This window comes from Typopeltis vanoorti, chromosome 12 (genome assembly GCF_054136105.1).
Source record: "Typopeltis vanoorti isolate ZY-2024b chromosome 12, IOZ_Tvanoo_1.0, whole genome shotgun sequence".
Taxonomy (NCBI): Eukaryota; Metazoa; Arthropoda; class Arachnida; order Uropygi; family Thelyphonidae; genus Typopeltis; species Typopeltis vanoorti.
Genome location: NC_143560.1, coordinates 92,997,734 through 93,022,169, shown reverse-complemented (window position 1 = coordinate 93,022,169; position 24,436 = coordinate 92,997,734). Strand labels below are relative to the sequence as shown.

General features: G+C 36.4%; 1 protein-coding gene across 2 annotated transcripts in view; it reads left to right on the top strand.

The window, feature by feature from the left end:
• The window catches only part of LOC150101007 (uncharacterized), a 107,777-nt gene that overhangs the window by 72,882 nt on the left and 10,459 nt on the right, over window positions 1-24,436 (top strand). For both annotated transcript variants that reach the window (XM_090401507.1, XM_090401506.1), the window contains exons 19-22: window positions 2,957-3,035; window positions 9,567-9,812; window positions 21,125-21,382; window positions 22,210-22,452. In XM_090401507.1, the coding sequence (XP_090257633.1) occupies window positions 2,957-3,035; window positions 9,567-9,812; window positions 21,125-21,382; window positions 22,210-22,452 (826 nt within the window). The remainder of the gene's footprint in view (window positions 1-2,956; window positions 3,036-9,566; window positions 9,813-21,124; window positions 21,383-22,209; window positions 22,453-24,436) is intronic.

The following is a 24,436-nucleotide window of genomic DNA, read 5'->3' as shown; positions in this document are numbered from 1 at the left end:
AGTAATCTTCATTTTTACATTTTTTTATTCGTTAAATTTTCTTTATATGCTATTTGACTCTGCAGTTAGTGACTGATATTAATCAGTTAATAATAATTAATCAGATAATTATTATTAACTCATATATAATAAATCAGATAAGTTTCATATTAATAATTAAGCATCCGTTTGGTTTTAAAATTTGATCTATATTCGATTTTGAATGAGTTTTTTGATGTTTTTTTTTTTTATTGCTTGGTTTTAAGTAATCTTAATAGTGTTCCACATTGGGTTTCTAAATGAGTTTCGTATCTAGTTTGAATTTATAACTGGACATTTGTGATGAGCAAATTATTTTGTATGTATCCTACATTATATTTCCCTGGGCCACCCTTCACTTCAACAACCTCTATTAACATTAAAATTTCCATTTTGTGATTCAGTTTTTCTGTTTCAATTTCATCGGCATTACTGATCTGGTGTTGACGTGTTTGCAAGTTCAATTTGGATGTTTAGGAAATTAATATAACATGGCTGGGTCAGTGTTTCCCCAAAGTATTGTGAATGACTGACATTCTCTTGGACAGAGATAGGTTTCTCCTGACCAAGAGCAATTTCGAGAAGACATCGTAACGAATGAGGATTTATATAGATACAATACAGATTGCAACGTATATTTTTCTCCTTTTTTGAAAAATACTCAAACACCGAAACAATTTTCATACTACGGAAGAACCGTAGCCAGAAATTTCATCATATGCAAAAAAAATTCTAGGTGGAATTAACAAAAATAGAAAGAAAATGGCTGATTGTTTTGAATGCATTAATATATATATATATATATATATATATATTTTTTTTTTTTTTTTTTTTATGTTGAGCCCATACACGAGAGGTTGGTTGATCAACCTATAGTGCATTATAATAGTACCGTGTATGGATAGTGGGTTGGAAAAGGAGGAATTGTTTACATTTGATTTAAAAGACTGCATATTGTATTCCTTGAGAAACACATAAGGGGAAGACTGTTCCACAATCAGTGGTGTAACTAGAGCTTTTGCCGCCCGGGGCGATCCCTAAGTTCGTCACCCCTCTCAGTACACACCAAAAATACTACAAAAAACGTATGGGGAAATAAATTAAAACACCATGTTTGTTTTTGAAGTAAAATTTTAATTTCAACATTCTAAAATGTTATTTTTCTTGCTTTTCTGTTAGCAAAATCGTCGATGACATTGGCGAAGGTTACAGCTTGTATTTTGACATTGATTGAGTAGTTGATTGAATAATTGGATTTTTTTCGATTAATGCTTTAGATTACGAAACAAATGCACTGCGATCTAACGCAGTGTCAGAATTATCACGTTCGGCCAATTGCAGCTAGACTCAACGATATTCGTTTGCATTTGTCACTGCACGTAACAAGTGAGTCCGACACTGCTCGTGAAGCAGTGTCGCTACAGATAAATTGTATGCTTGGTCGCGTTATTTCTGTGAGATACAGAACTTTTATTATTGGTGTGTTCGTGGCGAGGGTATAATATTTTTGATAAATCTTATTTTATTCTGTTAAAATCACATATTTATTTATTATAGATATAAGGCCGAATTATGACGAGTGTCACTGTTGAAAATATGAACAGAATTATATTTTTTCAGTTATCGTTACACGAAACAATGCACTGCGATCTAACGCAGTGTCGGAATTTTCGCGTCGGCCAATTGCAGCTAGACTTGCCGAATATTCGTTTGCTCTCGTCATTGCACATAATAAAGTGAATCCGACACTGCTCTCTGAGCAGTATTGCTATGGATAAATTGTGTGCTTGCGCGTGATATTTCTGTGAGATACGAAACTTTTATTAATGGTGTTTGTTCGTGGTGGGGTGAAATATTTTAAATAAAGCCATTTTTTAATATGTAAATTTATTTATTAATAAATTGGTTATTACTGATTAGGAAATATGCAGCACCCCAACTTAAAATTTGAATAGAGAAAAATATACGAGACATCCTCGATGTTTTCCCCCATATTAAGTGTTACGCTTATCCTATGACGAAGCAAGTTACTTTTACGTAGGCTGTTCAATAAGTAATAAGACTATATTTATACAGAAAACAGGTTACCTTTAATCGTCATCATTTACATGGCCTTTTTCGAAGTAACTACTGTGAGACGCGATGCATTTGTCCCAACGTTGCGTCCACTTCTTAAACACATGTGAGAGTCCGTTTTTTGGGAGTTCTTTCAAAACCGCCTCCGCAGTTTTTACACATGCTTTGTTGCTTTCGAAATGGCGGCCTCTTAGTGGTTTCTTGAGCTGAGGAAACAGCCAGAAATCGCACGGTGCGAGATCAGGACTGTATGGAGGGTGTGGTAGGATATCTGTGTTGTCCTTCTGCAAAACGTCCACTACACAACCAGCAATATGTGGCCTTGCATTATCGTCGTGCAATAAGAAGCCATTCTTCAGCAATGGATGCTTCCTTTTGACGTGCTTGATGATGTTAATCGCTGCTGTGTTGATCATTGTCTCTGTGATGGACGTTGAAGGTCTTCCCTCACGTTCAAGATCTTTCACATTTTGCCTTCTCTCCTTAAAAGTTTTATGCCAGCGAAAAACACTTGCCCTCGACATTACTTCATCGTGGAAAGCTTCACGTATCATGTTAAAAGTGTCCGATGCCGATTTTTGCAAGCGCACACAAAATTTAATCGCATAACGCTGTTCCAAGGACGCTTCCATTTCGAAGACTGGTCGCACCTCTGGCACATCAGTCCGTATACGCCATCTATCAACCTCTTTTGTTAGTACATACAGAAACATTTCTTTATTCCACAGAAATTAATATTGTGATGAGTGGTTTCGCCACAGTAAAATTAGTCTTATTACTTATTGAACAGCCCACGTATATTTAGTTAAAAAAAAGTTTTTAAGAATATTCCTAGTAATTGATCTTCACTGTCTTTCTATAGCCAATTTTCCTACGAGCAGAGTCGATGCATTTTTATGATATTGAAACAGCCGAAGAAAACACTTTCGAGGAATTTAGATGTAAGTATTTTATATTTATATGCAAGTCTTTAAAGCAAATCGCTTAATTGCGGACACTTCTATGGGCAATTTTCTTCTATATTTATCAGTCCAAGCTTTGTGAGCTACTTGTCTTATTTGCATAATTCATAATAAAATAATTTGATAAAATAATTAAAGAACACTTGGGTATATTTTAATTGATGTTTGCAAAATTAGACGATATCACATAAAGGACTTAGGTAAATCTCTATAAGAAATTTTTATTAGTTTTTTTTTTTTTTTTCTAAAAAAAGAACAGTCGTTTGTTTACCTCTTCATTATCCAAGTAGGAAATAAGTGATATTTTATTGCTAAGCAATAAAATAATCAAGAGAATGCAAATATTACAGAGAGCAATAAATCTAGGCGGATGCAGCGTTGTTTGTTCACATGGAAAAATTTCCGAACTCAAGACTTAACTGTCCTGTACTACCGAAATAAAAGAAAAATTACATAACATAGTATAAGGTAAATAAATAGCACTAAATGTTTCTCAGTCAGCACGTAAACATGCTTCCGAACTCGCCAAAATAGTGAGTTCGCTTCCAGGTGGGTTCTTTGCCAAAAGGCTAAGATAAAGCTAACGTAGAATGTCTTTTTGATTCCTTCAATTCACTTTCCTCTTGACATTCAGCGTCTGCAGAATCCCGCTGGTCTCTTTGACTATTGATCCCGGTGGCTTGAATTTTTGCAGCCTAGCCATGCAACCAGGACGACATTCGTTCTTACTCTGATGCTCAGCTGCATTTTTAAGTGAATCCAACCTATAAAAGGTTGCAAACTAATACTGATAGGCCAAGGACTAGATGACTCCTCTCTAGAGCAGAGATATGATTCATTTTTTCAAGCTTCCGATTAGCAGGATCTTACACCGACCAACAAAAATAGCCTACCAGTTAAATGCTATCATAAACATTGTTGGTGGAAGATTGTAAGTGCTATCCACCAAGCCGTCCAGGTTAGCGAATGGTCGAAAAAAGGAACATTAACTTGCACGCGTCTGATAAATATGGTCTTGCCATTTCTTAAACACGTTGGATTCACTGTTGAAAGTATTACATAATGGCAGTGGTGTAGCTAGAGCTTTTGCCGTCCGGGGCGATCCCTGAATTTGCCGCTCCTCTCAATACACACCAAAAATACCATAAAAAGTCAAAACGACGTATAGGGAAATAAATTAAAACACTGTTTATTTTTTAAGTAAAACTTTAATTTCAACATTCTAAAATGTTATTTTTCTTGGTTTTCTGTTAGCAAAATCGTCGATGACATTGGCGAAGTCTATTTCATAGCAATGTAGGTAATTCTTAATCAGTTTTATTTAGAAAAACTCCTCTCACGAATTTTCCTCACAAGCAGTTGTGAGGAAAATTCGCAGTAGTATTACAATATTTGGAAATGAGTTCTCGAGACTGTATGTTAGAATTAACTGCAAAAGTTCAAAAAGGTTCAAAGTGCCCCCCCCCCCCCCCGCTAGCTACGCCTCTGCATAATGGGAAGATTGCATGAAGAAAGTTATGAAGAACTTAATACATTAACTGAATTTAAATAGGAATGACTACTTGACTTTTCCACTTTTTGGACGTTATCGTAATAGTCCTTACTTAATATACAACCTCCTATGGTTTTTGGTAGGCCCTTAACTCCCATAATCTTCCAGGCACCATTGAATTTCTAAACCGTTTTCCAGAATAGTGTGGTTAACCCTATGCTTATAGAGACATGGGGCTTTACAACGCCTATACCATATTTGTGTAAATTGCGTGTTCTCCTACTTGTTTGCAGGTCGTAAAATACGAGTTCCCGGAAATAAAAAAAAACAACTTCCGCATGAGACAGGCAAATTCAGCTTCAGTTATGAAAAATCCTGATTAAAGATCTTTTTATTCTAGATGGAATTTGAACCAGGTTCTCAACAAGCGAAGATGATTGCCGCAACCAACTGCGCTGCAGTTGATTGCGGCACTTAATTTTAATTATGTTTGTTTCACTTTAAGTTTTTTCTTGTTGCTGTTTTGTTTTGGACTTTAATGATGCTGACGATCGCGTTTTTCTCATGCTTGTCATCATCATGCATATCAAGGATTTAGGCCTAGCGTGGCCTGTTCCGGCCTCAGAAGTCATTGTTGAATCGTTTAAGAGGACGTCCTGTTTTTTTTTCCTAATGGCTTGTTGGTAATCTTTCTATTTTTATTCTCTGAACGTGTTCAATCCATTTATGTTTATATTTTTTAATTTTTTCTATTATTGATTCTTGGTTTAATTCTTTCATAATTTCTTCGTTTCTTTTGTGATCAAATAGAGTATACAAATATAAATTTTTCTCATAAACTTCATTTCTGCTGTTATTAATCTTTGTCTTTTGTTTTATTGTCCAGATTTCACTTCCATACAATAAGACTCGTAGGGCTAATGTATTGTATACTTTTAGCCTGGTTTGTTTTTGAACTAGGTTTGGTTTAAACATAGAGTTAATTACACCTGTTATTTTTAAGTATTTTGCAATTATTAGGTTTATATCTTTTTTCATATGTATATATCTTTTTCACCTGTTCTAAAATCTTATTTACTACTATCTTAGTTCTTGCTGAATCTTGTCCTTTAAAGGCCATAGTTTTTGATTTTTCTGTTGATATTATCATACCATAATCTTTGACTATCTCATTTAGATCTAAAATAGCTTTCTGTAAGTTATCTTCAGAATTTGTAATTATTATTTGGTCGTCAGCAAAAAAGGAGGGTGTTTAAGTTCACTGTAGGAGAAAGTTTAATTCCTTGATGTAAATTTTAATTCCATTTTATTATTATTCCATTTCTCTCTCGTATATGATAGCTCATGATTTAATCTTATTTGTATTTGATTATTTTCATATATACTTGTGATAGCTTTTAGGATATTATTTGGTATTTGTCTTTCTTTTAATATCTTAAATAATGTTTCTTTTAACTTTGTCAAATGCATTTTCAAAGTCAATAAATGCAATATGTGTTTCTAAATTGTATTCTCTTCTTTTCTCTATTATTAATTTTAGGCCAAAGGCCGGGTCTATACTTGATCATTCTTTTCTAAATCCATTCTGTACTTCTAACATAAAGTTTTCGGAGTATTTCATTAGTTTGCTATTTAAAATTCTGCTATATATTTTGTTACAGGAATTTAGTATACTTATTCTTCTTTGGTTTTTAGGGTCGTCTCTACTATCTTTTTTTAAAGATAGGGACCACAATTGCTTTTTTCCATTCTATTGGGGGGGGGTACCAGTTGAATAAATTTTATTTAAAAATAATAGGAGTCTTTCTTTGAATCTTGTTCCTGCGTATTTATATAGTTCTGAACCTAGCTTATCTTCTCCAGATGATTTTCCATTTCTTGTTTCTTTCAGGCTGATTTCTAATTCTTCTTCAGTTATTTCCTTTTCATTAAATGTTTGCCAGTTGTCTTTTTTAAAATATTTATCTGTCTCATGATTGTAACAGTGTATAATATAACACGCGCGTAGTCGTAACTCTCATTCCACTCTCTTGAAGTACTCTTTCATTGAGGATGTTTAAGAAACTAGGTCATTTGAGGGATGGGGGTAAAAAAGTATCTGTCCGTTTGTGCTGGCGTGAAATCTACCATTTTTTCCATTTATTAATAGTAAATTATTCATTTATTTTCACATTTTTAATTCACGTTGGTGCTTTTCAGGTTTACATTTACTTCATAAATCGATAAATGACTGCAAGTTTTCTCTTTCATTACAAGCCCAATTTTTACCATCTACCATTACCGATTTTATTTTTCTCGAGCCTTATAACTTCCCTCTATATGATATTCATCTATCCTACTCCAAACTGTTTGTAACACATTCGACTAGAACATTTCGAGTCTGTGCGGTGCTGTTATATCATCATACGAATAAATAAATAAAAGAACATTTCGAATTTAGAAAATAATACCGTCGTGTAAATGGACGATCATTTGGTTCACAGAAAAAAAAAAAAAAAAAAAGAAATTTGCTAGCTAGGCCTCAAGTTATTTCCGTAAAACTTCTCTTGACACTTTCCCCCTTACCACAGAAAGTGTTTTAAGCATTTCTTATTCAACACATTGGATGAATAAAGTTCTTTCATGAACCTCCGTAGTTCAGTCGATACCGACCGCAATGGAGGTTTCTCTCTATGCAACAAACACCTTTCGGTAACAATATTTTCTGCATTTATTGCGAATAGCAGATTTCAGTTTTTTTTTTTAAACTTTAAACATCCATTAGTACACTTTTCTTGTATACGTTTCACCATATTATGCTAACATTCTTCTGTAAAGCTCGGAAGGTTTGACCACTTGTGATCACAAAAGTATAACATGTTTGATAGCAGTGGTGACATGTTTACCCTTCAAAGAGCTAACAAGTGACGGTTTGGAATTGTTTAAAAACCATGTTACGGCCTTGATCATGCATTCCACATGCCGTATTATTATTTTTTTTGCGGATTCCTTTGCCATTTTTTTTTATTTCCTCTTATAGATGAAGTTTGTTGATAGATTTTTTTTTTTTTTTTTTAAATTTTTACCTCCCACACTCCGTGTAGCAACATACAGTAAAACCCCTTTTTTGCACTTTTCAGGGGACTGATGGTAAAAAGTGCAAATAGCAGGAAATGTAAAAAAACATTTTAAGAAAGGCTAAAATATGACTTACTGCTAGTATGTGAGTCTACATACTAGATTACAAAATTTAATAATTGAAAATAAATGAATTTACAATGTACTTACATTTATCTATTTAAAAAAATCTTTAATTGTTGATTGTTTTTGCTTTTCGTTTTTTTTTTTTTTTTTTTTTTTTTTTTTGGACTTAGCGCCAGATTGCTTTGCATTAAGTTCAATGCTTGACCTGTTTTTTTTACTATCGTGTTCAAAGTGGACACGGAGAGTCTAAGATCTTATGCTAAATGCACACGTGTTCCGGCATGCCAATTTACACGTCGCAGAATTGCCATCTTTTCTTCTACCGAAATACATTTTCTGTCTTTTTTCTCCATGTTACTAACATGGATAATCCACCATCGCAACTTTTACACGCTAAATTACGTTGCAGAAATTCTGCAATATCAATTCGTACTGTGACTGAAAAATCACGGTATCGCTCATCACTACAGTACTACTAATGCATGCGCGCAGTCACCGTGATGGCGGAAACAAAACTACAGCCGAAAGCAACGCCACCTGAAAACAGAAATGCGCAGATTTCCGCGGAAATCGATATTGCCACCGAGAAAAAAAACGCAAATCACGGGAAATAACGTCCACATCAAGTTGTTAATGGCGGGAAAACAATACATCGTGAGAATAGGCCTTAAGACGAGACCAACAGCAAATGACGTAAATTGCGGGAACGTAAAAACGGGGTTTTACTGTATATAGTACCTTTCGGTTCAAAACACTCGGTTCTCACACGTATTTTTACAATTTTCAAAAGACTAACTAACCTTGAAGTTTTGCTTGTTTGTTTTTATTGTAAAAGCAACCCAACTGGAAATTGCATATGCATTAGCCCTATATAAAATGTATATACTAGTACTGTATATTATAGTCCAGTACTTATTTTAGAGGAAAAGCTCTTTAGTTTGACAAATGTTTAATTGTTTTCATTAAGAATAATAAAAACTGAAGCCAGAAATGTGAAACTAAAATTTTGGACTGTACTTCATAGTTTCTGATCAAAATTCAGTAACTATAGAAACTACTACGAAATGAATTTCAGAATTCTGAGAATAAACATCACAAAAAAAAAAAAAGTGTGTGGTGGGGAGAAAATCCAATCCAGACTATTTCCAGAACTTCACAAATGATAACGAATTTTATGTTTTTTTTTTTTCCCCAAAAATAATACAGAATTTGGAGGTAAAATTTCATTCAGTTTGAAGGATTTTGCTAAATTATGTGGGATTGAAAATATCAATTTTCCATTATAAAATTTTCATTTTCATATTCACATCTGTGTTAGGAATTTAGAATAAAACTAGTCTATAAGTATATATTTATCCTCAAAGTACTCACTACAGGCAATAATTTATGTTGTGCATCATGTATACTGTATTTGAAAAAGTGTTTGTAGGTGAATACCACAGTCTGTCCTTATAAACTTGAACTGTTACATCAGACAACGTGGGATCAACTATGAGAAGCTCTTGTGACTGTGGTGCAGAGGAAGTGCTATTGTAAGAAAACCGAGCAAGAAAGGAACACCATTTTAATCCTCATCCAGCCATGGAACCAAAATGAAGTCAGCTCATCGAACTTTATTAATACATATTTTTTGAATATTTATCTTTATCCATTGTATATTTCATTTCTGTGTATAAGTGCATAGACTTCTAATCAAGTAATCATTTGATTGAGTCCCAAATGAGTACTTGCTTGATATTTGCATATTTTTCCTGCTGTGTACATGAAGTACATTTATTGAGTATGATTTAAAAATTTTATTGTTCGATGGCATAACAATAAATTATCTCTTACAGTGAGAAGAAGCAGGAATTTATTATTTGCAAAATTTGAATATAAGATTGCAAATACCAACACCGACAATGCTAAAAGTGTGGGAAAACTGGGTTTTAGCCATTGTCAAGCAGCCTGCCTGAATAATCCACAATGTGAATCAGTCTCGTATTGCTTATTAACATCAGAATGTGCTATCAGCTTCAAACGGGGAGAGGACTTAACTGCAGATCTAATCACAAAGGATACTCGATGTACTATAATGAGCAGTAAGTAGAGGTTTCCTAATATTCCTTAATAATATATTTATGTTAAGCCTAGTGGCCTCTCAACCAAGTAACTTTTCATAATTCTAATTTATGCTACTTTAGGGTAGTTAATTCTCTTGACATTCTGTGTAGGATGCAAAAGACTTCTTGTCTTCTGTGTAAAGGAGTTAGATGGTCTTAAATAGCAGTAGAAGAGTTTCTCATCCTGAAAACCAGACAACTATCTGAATAATAAAAACAGTTAACGATAGATTTAATACACTAGTTTTGTAGCTTTAGTTGCAATTCTAACTGAATCATAGTCTGCTACATTAAGCTGTGTGTGTGTGTGTGTTCTCTGTTTGGGTGGTGGGTTTTGCAAGGAATAAAAAAGAACATTTCTATGCAATAAGCTGTGCTACCTTCACATGAGACTGGCTTATTCAAATTCATTTAAGCTGTTATATTTGAAGCCACTGCTTTCCAACCAAAATATTATTGAAGCAGTTTATGATCTGACAGGTGGTGCGTAAACAGCAATTAAAATCCTCAAAAGTATCTAATTGTATTTATGTATGTATATGCATTAAAAATATTTTTTTGTGCATGTTAAAGAATTTTCATTAGCAAAGTTATTAAAACTTGATAAGAGACAATATTCAATGCTTTTAAGGTCCAGTAGAATTTTCATGCCATTCAGAAATGCTCAATTTGGAAACGCAGATAAAATAAAAAGTATTTAAAAATACTTAAAAATATTTAAAGAAAAGTCTTTCCTGATCATAGACACTGATATACCTTTAAGCTCACTATCAGAAATAGTAACCAACACTGAATTTTCCCATGAGACAGTTTTATGTCTGATTAGTGTACCACAGCAGTGGTTATTATTATTATTATAACCCCAAGATCTCATGGAGTCAAAGACTCATTTGGGAGGTCCTTTTATCACACACACATACACACAGCTCATCATACCATGTCTTAAACACACTCAAACTCCTTGCAGACACCACACTCTCAGGCAAGGCATTTGAATCATTTACAACTCTGCATGAAAAAAACCTGCCTCTCACTCCCCTACTCACACCCTCTATATACAGTTTCCAGGGATGACCTCTGGTTCTCCCCTGATTTCCCACTATTCTCTGTAGGACTTCTCCACCATTGATTCTATAACAACCCCTTATCAACTTGTAGGTCTATCATATCTTCCCTCTTCCTCCTCTCCACCAGACTATGCAAATTACATCTTCTCAATCTTTCCTCATACTCGACATTCCAGAGGTCAGAAACTACTTTAGTCAGTCGCCTTTGGACCCTTTCCAACATCTCTTCATCCTTCTGAAAACCCGGTGACCAAATCTGGGCACAATAGTCCATGTGCGGCCTAATCAAAGCCTTATACAATGGAACAAGAATCTCTCTACTTCTACACGTCAGTGTCCTCTGCATCATTCCCAAAAGCCTTTGTGTTGTCTTCACAATTTTGGCAATGTGTCCCCTAAATTTTAGATCCTTATCCACTATCACCCCCAGATCTCTTATTTCCTCTACCTCCAAGAATATATTCTCATCAAGCATAAATTCTGCATCCCATCTTTGTTTTCCAAATTTTAAAATCTTACATTTTGCAACATTGACTTCGCATCCCCATTTCCGTGCCCAATTACTCAATTTATTCAAGTCTTCTTGTAAGGCCACAACATCTTCATTACTCTTTATGGTTCGTCCCAACTTTGCATCATCTGCAAACAACTGAATATCTCCATCCAAATCTTCACCAATATCATTAATATACAAGTTAAACAGTAATGGCCCTAAAACAGACCCCTGAGGCACTCCACTAATGACTTTCCTTTTCTTGGATATTGCACCCCCATACACAACTTGTTGATACCAATCAGATAGCCAGTCTCCAATCCAATGCACTAATCTAATATCCAACCCCATCTGCTCTAGCTTGACTGTCAACTTATCATGAGGTACTCTATCAAAAGCCTTTGCAAAATCCAAGTATATTACTGTGTATCCTTCTCCTCTGTCCAAGGAAGCAGTCACTTTATTGTAATAAGTATGTAGATTACTAAAACATGACCTCCCTTTAGCAAATCCATGCTGTCCATCAAAGATAATACCATTGTTGTCAACCCAACTCTGGATCCTAGTTCTTACAAACTTCTCCAACAATTAACCACAACACCTGACACACAGATAGGCCTATAGTTTGATGCTTGAGTTCGATCACCTCCTTCCACTCTTTAGGACCTTGACCAAGTGCAAGACTCGTATTAAAAAAAATATGTCAAGGCAGGTGTCAATTCCCTGGCACATTCCTTCAGAATATGCAGTGATATATTATCAAGTCCCACAGCCTTATTAACATCTAGTTTACTCAACTCCCCAAACACCTCCTGTTCACTTACAGTCAATCTCTCCTCCCTATCATCAACTGCTCTCAATCTCTGCATGAAGTCGCATTCTCAAGATTGAAAGATCTTTATGAACTGCTCATTAAGTATCTCCACCACACATTCTGCAACAGCTGTCTTTATACCATTTTCTTCAGTCAATGTCATCCTTCCATAATCATTCTTTCTTTTGCCGGCTACATATCGAAAGAACTCCCTAGGATTCTTTTTTGGTTTCATTAGCTAAATGCTGTTCATACCTCTCTTTAGCTGCTCTCACCAACCAAGTCACCCTCCTTGCCTAGTCTTTGTAGACCTCATGAAATTGGTTATTTCCACTTCTCTTATGCTGCCTCCACAATGTCCTTTTTCTCTGTATCGCATGCTTAATCTCTTTATTCATCTATCTCACACCTACCTTATTTAACCTTCTTACCCTTGGAATATATTTAGACATGGCATCTACTAGATAGTTTTTGAAAATTCCCCAAGCTGCATTGATCTCTTTTCCAGCCAACTCCTCATTCCATGCTACACCCGCAAGCTGTCTCCTGAGCTCTTCATAATCACCCCCCCCCCCTTGTAGTTCCACATATACCCTTTTCTCACAGGGGGTCTACACACTGCTGGCAACCACTCAGGTAATCACCTCATGGTCACTCTCACCAATTGGTGGATGATTTGACACCTCATTTATAATTACATCCTCTGATGAGATGACCAAATTCAAGACCCTTAATCGTCGTGTGCCCTCTGTTACATACTATCTGAGATAGTTATCCCACAAAAAACTCATTTTCTTTACTTCCAGTTGCTATCTCATCATTCCAGTCTATATTGCCATAATTAAAATCACCCATAATGATCACCCTTTTCTTATTTGCTGGGCTAATTTGACTATACATTTCACTATCACCATCATCCACATTATCTAGTCTATAACAACATCCCACCAAGTATTTGATTCCATTCACCTCTATCTCACACCATACTGCCTCAAAACCACTGGCACTATTTCCATCTTGCATCTCTACTTTGTATGGAGATAACTCTTTCTCTATCATCAATAGCACTCCCCCTCCCTTTTTATCCCATCTATCCTCATGAAACAGATCATACCCTTCTATCTCTATTCTGTCAGGATGTCATCCTCTTCCAACCATGTCTCACTTATTCCAACAATCTTTGGGCAAACAGACACAATTAGTGCAACCATTTCATCTGCCTTGTTTCTTATACTTCTAGCATTTGTATACAAACACAGCAGCTCATTTCTGGGTCTACAGCTAGTTCCACTGATACCACTCACTCGATGTGATCTCTGCATGCTCAACTGGGGCCATTTCCCTTTCTGCTTCTTCATTTAGAACTCTTTTCAATTCCAACTGTTTCCTCTGATCCCTGGTCATCCCATTCCTTTCCTGCCTACACATGCTCTCACCTCCTCTTGGAGCATCTGCAATGTAAGGTGGGATACCTGGTTTTTAGAAGAATACAGTGTGCAGCAGTGGAATAATTCAAATTAGGTTATTACCATCAGAAAAACAATGTACAACTTCAGGTAATCTTATTGCCATTTTCTCTTGCACACATCTACACTATATATTCTTCTCACCTCGATCAAATCATTGGTGAGGTTGAAAATGCTACAGTTATAAGGAATAATATTAGAACAAGGTGTTTCCCATTGCTTTCCTTGCCCAATTTTGTTTTGTCTGTAGATATGTTGCATTTATGGTGATGATCTGCCAGTGTGCAAGATGAAAAACTCCAGTTCCTGGCTCAAAAACCTCTGCCACTTCCATGTGAGGCTGGCTAACTTGCCTTTAATCAAAAAGTTCTGATGAAAGTTGTTCGTGTTCTAGACGGGACTTTGATACAGGTCCTTCTTGGCCACCATCCAAGCCTTGTTCCCCCCCCCCCCCCAAGTGTGCCAATGTTGTAAAAGAAAAACTTCTGCTTACCACGAATGGTGCAAGACCACTGCTTACGCTGCAGCTCACAACAGTTGTAAAAGAATCGTCACCAAGTCCAAATCAGACTTTGAAAGGGCCAAATACTACAAACTGGCATTGTTTCTTGCCAGTGACAGGCAAAACTTCTGCCTACCCAGGTTTCCACCACTCTCACATCTGGATGGTACTGTAGTTGCCTCACCCAAAGATCAGGCCAACTTATGGAATTACTTTTCTCTTTCAATTCCTGCATTGAAGACTGGGACAAAGTTTCCTCCACTTTACCAAGCACAGCTCCTATCATGTCACCCATAGTCTTACAACAAAAAGAAATCCGAAGAATCCTAAATAACCTGGGCACAAATAAGGCGTCTGGTCCTGATGGTATCCCACCTATTGTGTTAAAAAAATTGTGCCTTAGAACCAACACCTATCCTATATGGCCTCTTCAATCTATCCTACTTCAATGGCATCTACCCTACAACATGGAAACAGGTCCACATCCAGCCCATCCTAAAGAAAGGTGATAAAAGTCAACCAACAAACTACTGTCCAATTGCTCTCATTTCTGTTCTCTCTAAAACTATGGAGAAAGTCATCAACAATGAACTCTTGAACTACCTAGAGTCACATCAACTGATCAGTGACCAGCAGTATGGATTCCACCACTCACTATCTACAGCTGATCTTCTTGCTTACACCACTCACCTCTGAACTCAGGCCATGGAGAAATTTGCAGAAACTCATGTGGTTGTCCTTGACATTTCAAAGGCATTCCATTGGGATTGGCACAGGGGCCTATTTAACAAAAAACCATCCTATAGTCTGCTTTCCTCACACTGTAACTAGATTGCCAACTTTCTCACTGATTGCTCACTATGGGTCATGGTGGACGGTTTACTCTTCTTAGATTTTCCCACCAATGCAGGAGTATCCCAGGGTTCTGTTCTTTCACCCACTCTCTTCCTGTTGTATATAATTGACCTGCTCTCTTAGACTTCCAATCCTATACATAGCTTTGCTGATGTGACAGTACATTCCATTCCTCTTCATTTGATAAACCTTGCAGTGCTCAAATATTAGAAACATCAAGATCTACCGCATGACCTTAACTCAAATCTCCTAGCTATAACTCAGCGGGGCAAGAATAACCTTGTAAATTTCAATGCCATCCAAAACTCAGTCCTGTCTGATCTCTCGCAAGAAAGAGCTTGCATGCCTACCCTTTACCTTCAGTAATACTGTGATATCCAAGCACGATCAGATTTCTTTTCTTGGTCTGACTGGCACCTCAGATCTTTCTTTGCACAACCACATTTTAACTATAGCTTCTGCAGCCACCAAAAAACTTGGCATACTTTTTTCAAACAAGACACTAATTCACACCTTCACAGCTGCTAACTATATACAAAGCACAGCATGGAACATTGCTCCCATATTGGGGAGCAATATTCCATATATACACCAAAATCCTCTCTAAGATTGCTTGATTCTATCCAGAAGAGAGTAATGTGGCTAATTAATGATCCCTTTCTGACAAACCCACTTCAATCCCTCTCTCACAGACTTTCAGTTTCTGCTTTGTGCCTCTTCTATAAATACTTTCATGGACAGTGCTCTGCTAAATCAGCCACTATTATTCTTCCACTCTCCTACAAAATCATTAAAATAAGAGCTACTACTAACCAACACCCTTTTATAGTCCATCTTAAAACTCACTGAATCAACTTCACTGCCTCCTCCTTTATTCCACCTACTTCTGTCCTTTGGATCAGTCTCCCACTCTGCCTTCTGCAAAGATTACAACTATCAGCTGTGCAAGCAAAATGTGAACAGATTCCTCCTTTCTTCACAGTTCTATAGGTCATGTGACCTTTTGTGTGTGTGGATCAGATTAAAAAAAAAAAAGAGGACTTTATCTATCTCAACTGAAGGTGCCACATAATATATTATGGCTGTCAATTGTTTGTGCTTCACACTGGTTTTGCTGGATCAAAACCCTGCCACCTTCATAAGACAAACTAACCATCTGCATTTGAGAATTCCTCAAAGTTTCTTGTCATCATAGATGGGATTCAAACCTAAGTCTTTCCAACCAAACTGGCTGAGCTATGGAGCCTCATTTCAGTTTTTCCTTGTAATATATCTATTTACAAGCAAAACTAGATTGAAATCAGTCTTGGTGCAAAATATTAGTGGAACCCTGTTGTTGACAGTTTATCTTCATACAGACAATGTGGCATGTATACAAATAAAAATATTAGCAAGCAGCAGGTTCTAAATTTCGTAGCATAGTCAGAATTTTATGTACAGAAACTGTGCATAAAAATCTGTTCGAGTCTTTTAAAGAATGATTAAATGAAAGAATATTAATGATTTCTTATTCTTCTACTAAAAAAAAACTGCTCTCTCACTATTTAGAAGAAGAAGAAGAGGAGAGAGTGGAAGAGTGTAGAAGAGGAAAGAATGGAAACAGTAGGAGAGATGGAATGAGAGAGGCATGGGGGTGCTAGAAGAGGAGAGAATGGAAACAGTAGGTGAGAGGGAAGGAGAGAGAGGTATGAGAATGCTAGAAGAGAGAATAGGAGCAGTAGAGGAGAGGGGATGAGAGAGACATATGGGAATGAAAGAAGAGGAGAGAGGGAATGGTAAGAGGTATAATGTATGGCGATTCAGTGATCCGTGGTGTTCAAGATAGGATGCTTGAGGAGTTTTCCAGGAGGAACGATAGAAAGAGTGGCTATGGCAATTAAGAGAGGTGAAAGGGTGGATGAGATGATTGTGATGGTAGGAACAAATGACTTGAGTGGTAATGTAAGTCGTGCAGTGAGAGATATGAGATTTTTGCTTGAGGCTGTACGGAAGAAGACAGAGAGAGAAGAAAGATAGTGCATGTTGCCTAGGTATGATAATGACGAGCTGAGCAGAAGAACGGTAATATTATGTGGATGCTTGGAGTGCATTTGAGGACAGAGAGGAATTGTATGTGAGTGACTGCTTGCATTTGAATGAGGAAGGATGTAGGCATCTGGAGAGATTGCTGTTTTGAATGAGTCAGTGTGTCCCAGGGAAGATGGTAGCAGGGGTGGCCTCTTGTGGGAATGGGTACTTGGGAGAAGGGGGACGACATCAGGTAATACTGAGTGGAGTCTACAGGGGATAATGCTGGGTATAGAAACAATGGCATTTATATGCTTTACACTAATGCCAGGAGTATCCGGAATAAGGGAGAGGAATTGGTGGCACAGATAGCATCAGCCTGGCCAAAAATTATTGAGATTACTGAGACGTGGTTGACAGAAGAGGATATAATAACAGGGATAGAAGTCGCTGGGTAAGCATTTTTAGGCAGGATAGGAAGGGAAAGCGTGATGGTGGAGTACTGCTTGTGATAAGTGACGACCTATGTCCTCTAAGAGTGGAGGCTTTGGAAGGCAGTGACACTAATGATTTTGAAAGCATATGGTGTGAGGTGGAGGTGGGCAAGACAGGATATTTAGTGGAGTGTTGCTATAGACCAGGGAGCACAGAGGGTGGAGAGCGGGAGATGTTTAGGCTGTTGGGTATGGCAGGCAAGTGCAAAAAGAATGATTGATATGGGAGATTTTAACTACAGTAGTATAAATTGGGAAGAGGAAGATGCACGTAGCAATAAGGGAATGGAATTTCTAGAATTCTTGAGGGACAAATGTCTTAGGCAACATGTAATAGAGGGAACAAGAGGTTCAAGAGTTTTGGATTTGGTTATAGCATCAGAAGAGTTGATAATAACTGAGATGACATCTCTCCCACCAGTTGGAGAGAGTGACCATATGGTTTTGACTTGGAAAATGAATAGACATGCAGGAGTATCAAAGAGACGGGAACGTATGTGGAATTATAAGGCAGGTTATGACAAATAATATTTAAGCAGGAATTGCATGCGAAAAAGAGGCTATGGAAGAAATAAGGAGACAGGTGAAGAGAAGATGCATAAAGAATATAAGACACAGGCCAGAAAAGTGACTAGTATGGTAAGGAAGGCAAAATTGGAATATGAGAGGAGATTACCCCTAAGATCCAAAGAAAATCCTAGGGAATTTTTTAGTTATGTGGTCACTAGGAGGAGAAATGACTGTGGAAGAATGATATTGCAGGATAAAAATGGGAATAGAGTGACTGATGCAGAGGACATAGTGGAATTCTTCAACGAACATTTTATTGGAGTATTTCATCCTGGAGGAGTCAGTTTTAATACTAGAGGGATAGGGCAGGTTCGAGGTTTAGAGGTACAGGAGGAGAGTGTTTCAAATACTGAGTACTCTGGATGTCAGTAAAGTTGTGGGACTGGATGGTATTTCACCATGAGTTTTGAGAGAATGTGCTAGGGAACTGACAGTGCCTTTGACCTGGCTTTTCAATTAAAGTCTGGCTGCGGGCAAAGTGCCCATGGAATGGAAGGAGGGTAAGTGCCATTGCATAAGGGTGGTAGCAGACTGGAAGTGTCTAATTATAGGCCAGTTTGCATGTCATCAGTAGTTGTTAAGCTCTTGGAGAAAGTAGTGAGGGACAGTATACAGCATTGGACAGATGAAGGTGGTGTTATCCATGAGAGTCAACATGGATTTGTGAAGGGGTGCTGTTGTTTTAGCAATATGCTAGTCTTTTATAATAAAGTTACAAGAGCATTAGATGAGGGAAAGGCATATAGTGCCATTTTCTTAGACTTAGCGAAAGCATTTGACAGGGTGCCACATGATAAGCTGATATTTAAGTTGCGGCACATGGGTATGGATGTCAGATTGGTCAACTGGATTCAGGATTGGCTGTCCGATAGGTATCAGAGAGTTGTGTTAGGTGGGACAGTTTCAAGGAGGCAGAGGGTTACAAGTGGGGTACCACAGGGCTCAGTACTGGGACCTATATTGTTTAACCTTTATATCAATGACTGCAAGGGGATATTCAGTTATTTGCAGATTATGTGAAACTGGGAAGGATTATTAGTAATAGTGCAGATGTGGTAGCCCTGCAAGAGGATTTGAATAAGCCAGATAGATGGGCAAATGAATGGGGGTGTCAGTTTAATGCAGCAAAATGTAAGGTCTTGAGGTTTGGGAAACATACTCTATGGGAGGAGTTATATTGGAGGAAGTAGGGGAGATGAGATCTGGGGTTGATGATTGATAGAAACTTGAAATTTAGGGGACATATTGCAAAGGTGGTGAAGGTAACACAGAGGATTGTTGCAATAATGAGAAGGACACTGACCTGCAGAGATAAAAGGGTTATCATTCCGTTGTACAAGTCTCTGATCAGACCACACTTAGACCATTGTTCTCAGATTTTGTCCCCAGGATTTGAGGCGATAAATTAACTGTGGAAAAGGTACAAAGGCAGATAACAAAGATGGTTTTAGGATTGTACCATGTTAGTTATGAGGATCGGCTGAGGGAATGTGGACTACAGAGTTTGGTGGATAGAAGGAGAGGTGATATGATTGAGACTTTTAAACTGTTGAGAGGTGGTTACATGGTTGACACTGGGGAGTTCTTTCGCTTGGTTGAACAGCGGGAAGGAGTGATAACAAGAGGCCATCCGTGGAAGTTATAAAAGGAAACTGTTTGCAAGAGGGTGAGGAATGGTTTCTTTGCATGGAGGGTGGATGAACCATGGAATGCATTGCCTGATGGAGTGGTGAGAGTGAGGGGGAGGGACCTCCCCTCAATGAGTCTTGATAGACTTCGTGTTTCTTAGGAAGGACCTCCCATGATGAGTCTTTTGACTATGGAAGCCTGAATAATAATAATAATTTCAGATAGCATAGTGTTAAGGTTAAAGAACATGGGATGATGGCAGTTATCTGATGTACTCTCTTCCCTGATGCAAATTAAAAATCATCAATAGTCTTCAGCCAGCTGTCTATGATTGGCTAAGGGTGGTGATTGGCTAATCTCCAGTTTTCAAAAGTTAGTTAGGGCTAAACAAAGGAGAGTAGTCTCATCTACTCTCCTTTGTTTTTCTTTCACAGCCAAATGTTCTGAAACTTAAGTGTCACAGTCAACTACAGAATTTATGAGAATACAACTTTTGGTATCTGAACTGCAAAAGTTGCATTCTCATAAACTTGGATCTGCCTTGGCATTGCATTCAAATACATGAATTCTGAGTGAGATCTTGTATATGCCTTTTATTAGAGCTTTTCATTGCAAAATTTCATTGGCCTGGTAAACACTAAGGCCTGATAAGAGGCAAACGTTATGTAATGAAAATTGAAAATATTTAATTTCCAAATGAAAATATCCATAGATAAAAATAAAACGATGGAATTTTGTGGACAAAATGCCAGTTAGAAGTAAAATAGTTATTAATAATAAAATGATAGAACAGATAAATACTTTTAATTATCTTGGATGTGAAATAGCATATGAAAGAGAAAAGGACATACGATTACTTCAAAATTTTCACAGAGTATAGGTCTGATAAATAGAACACTCAATCCAAATATTACAAAAAGAAACATGCTTGAAAATATACAATACTTTAGCAGCGCCTACATTATTATATGGCAGTAAAATTTGGACAATAAACAAAGAATAAAAGCAAGTGAAATGAGATTCATGAGAAGAACTGCAAAATACACATTATTAGACAAAAAAAGGAATGAAGATATTTTAAAAGAACTAAAAATAAAATCAATAGAAGAAAAACTAAATGATTACAAACAAAATTGGATAGAACATGTAAATTGAATGGCAAATACCCAATATCCTAAACAATGAATAAAATATAAACCAATTGGAAAGAGAAGGTCAGGTAAACCTCAAAAGAGGATATTAGATGGATAGTGATACTGGAGCAGATCAATATTATGGTCTATATCTATAATTAGTATTATGATTATCATATTTGTATGGTACACTTTGTTTCTAAAATGTAGGTTTCGGTATCATTTGTAGTAAATGAATTTTTTTTTCTCCCTAATTCACAGAAAAATACTCTGTTCGTTTTACGGAGTACCCTGGAATTAGTTTTGGTGGAATAGCCTCTAGAGTTTTAAACCTCTCATTGGAAGAATGTGCAGGAGCATGTATAAAAGAAAATGGTTTCATATGTGAATCTTTTGACTACTGTCAGCAACGTAAAACCACTGGGAACACTTGTCTACTCAACAGTGTGCACATCTTGGATACTAAGAAGCCTGCAGAAAAAAAAGTGGATTCTACTCCAGATTGCTCACACTATTCTAGTAAGTACCTTTGCATCCTACTTTCATTGTTTACATGTGAATTTTTGGATGAAGAAAGGGAGTGGGATGCAGATGAAACTTTAAGCACTGATGTGTGTGTGTGTGTGTGTGTGTGTGTGTGTGTGTGTGTGTGTGTGTGTGTGTGTGTGTGTGTGTGTGTGTTGGGGGAAGTATCTACAAATTAATAAAGAAAGGCACTCTTAACATTTAAAGAATCTTTGGCCTTTATGATAAAGAGACATGTTGAATGATCATGCTTAGATAATATATTTAAATTTTAATATATTTTTAATTGAAGTAAAATTTCTAAAGTCCAGGTGGTTGAAATGGAAAGTGAAAATTGAAATGGTAATAATAATGAAATACTGATGGAGTTATAATGCACTTTGTGTTTTAAATATGCAAAAGTTCTAAGACAAGAAACATTGATATCCATTTACTTACAGATATTCTAAAGATATAGGATCTTCATTTTTCTTGGTTTTGATGAATTTTTATATTTCAGCCAAAGGATATCAGTTGTATTGTAGTTTTGGAATGGCATATCTGTTATTCTGCTTTACTATTAGTTTTTATTAGTTACTGCAAAAGTTGCATTCTCATAAACTTGGATCTGCCTTGGCATTACATTCAAATACATGAATTCTGAGTGAGATCCTGTATTTGTTTTATTATAGCTTTTGATTGCAAAATTTCATTGGCCTGATAAAACACTAATACACAGAAACATGTCATGCACTAAAAAAAGTTATGATGTGTTAACTCTCTCTTCCATGCATTAATGTTTGCTATATTTGTTAAACTAATATTTGATTTTTTCATTTCAGAAAAGTATCTCTATGACTTTCGCATCATGAGGAACAGAAGACTATCAGGAACTAATGATAACTACATGGAAGATATCAACGCAGAGGAATGTGCTAAGCGATGTATTGAAGAAGGTTCAATGATTTGTCGAGGATTTGATTACTGTCAAAATGACTTAAGTAGCAAAACAAGTTGTTTTCTTAACAACCGTAAGAATACTAATGGGGATATGTATAGTCCTGTCTGCACAATGTATTCCAGAGGTAATTTATATTTTATTTTAGATTACCTGCAGTATTCCCATAAAAGGTTTTAAAATTATTATAACCTTCATAGGCATAAAAGAGTTGCATATTCCTGGTACTTTGCTAAAGAAGAGACCAAACGCTTTTTTCAAATCGCATAATGTCACCAGTAAACATGGTGATAATCACACACATGCACTGAGCAATGAAACTATCTTTATGAATATCAGTTCTATACATAAGAGGTGACAGAAACTGTAACACATTATGTAGGATATAGGCAACAATTAAGGAAGTAGGCACCTATTGATATTTTTCTTGAAAAGCTGGAGGTTAGGGGGTTGCAGTTGTTGGGGAAACACTTCATGGAAAAGGATGTTTTTCAGAGGCAGATGGAATAGAAGAGGAGAAGTGGATTTGGCAAGTTTGCAGTTGTGTTTTAAGAAACATTAGAAAGTCAAGGAATGATGAAGGCCAGCAGCATCCATGGAATTACCTGCAGAAAAAATGTAGTGCTGAAAATAGACAACCTAGAAAATACTGGTTGAAGTGAGAGAGGAATTATCTATCAGCTGACTTACTCTCCTCATGAACAGCATCAAAATTTTTAGGGAGGTTTTTGATGCACCACACCACCCCAAAGCAGATTTGGTGGATGTATACAGATTTACTAGCCAAATGGGGAAAAAAGTAGTATCTTCAGCAAAAAAAAGTATATATTTTTTAATTGCTGAGGAAGTCATTGATCTGATGTGTTTATGCCAGGAAAGGCTAATAGTTAAATATTTAGTTCAAGAAGAGAGATAGATCTGATCCCCTCTGGGGAATATTACTGAAGGTAAAGGAAGATGAACTGAGATTTCTTTTTTCAGAAAAGAAGGCAAGACTGCATTTTGGTATTATTAAAGGTGACTAGGTCGTTTTTTTCTCCATTGAAGAATGGTATGGAAATCAATGTCTAAAGCACTGATTTAGATCTTGAAGTTTTTGATGTTTATGCACTACTTGATTTGTTAAATGAGTAGGATCAGCAAAACTATAGATCTGATTATTGGTCAGCGAAAGAAAGTCATTAATGTAGGGAAGAAAGAGGATAAAAAGAGAAGTTCAAAGAGAGGAAGCCATACACTAACACATGATCAACCAGCGAGAAAGCTGATTATCCAGTTTTCTTGTTGGTTGTTCATATTACAGAGGATGGATGGAAGGATGGCAGTTTACTGAGCATGCCATGATCAGATGTTTTGGAAATATTGAGAGCAACAGAGGAACTAGAGAGGCTATAACTTGTCTAAGAATTATTGGAGAGAAAACATTAAACCATGGTGGAAAGTTGTTTTGGGGATTTTTAGATTTTGAAAAGGCATTTGATACAGTGAAACATAAAAGGCTTTTTGACATTCTAGAAAATATTGATATTGACTCTTATGACTTGGAAATTTAAAGAGATTATATTGGTCACAAACAGCATCAGTATGTGTAAATGGAGAGGAAACAGGAGAATTCCCAGTGGAGAGAGGAGTTAGACAAGGATGCAAGTTATCACCATTATTGTTTAACCTTTATAGTGAACAGATGCTTACAGAGGCACTTGAGGATGTAGAAGAAGGAATAAAAATAAATGGAAGAATCATTAATAACTTAAGATGTAGTGGTGATGGCAGAAAGTGAAAATGGATTACAACAAATTGTTCAAAGAATTGAAAACGCTTGTAAAGAGTACGGACTAAGGATTAACACAAAGAAGACCAAGATAATGATAATGGGCAGAAAAATAGGAGATAATGTAAAGATAAGATGTGGAGGAAAGATTTTAGAAGTGGAAAGATTTCAATATTTAGGTAGCTGGATCTCAGAGAAAAGAACTTCAGAGTTGGACATTAGAAATAGAATAGGCAAAGCTAAATTGGCATTTATGGAAATGAAGAGAATTTTAATAAACAAGAATATTAAAATAGGTGTTAGAATTGGAATAGTTAAAGCAACAGTTTGGAGTATTGCA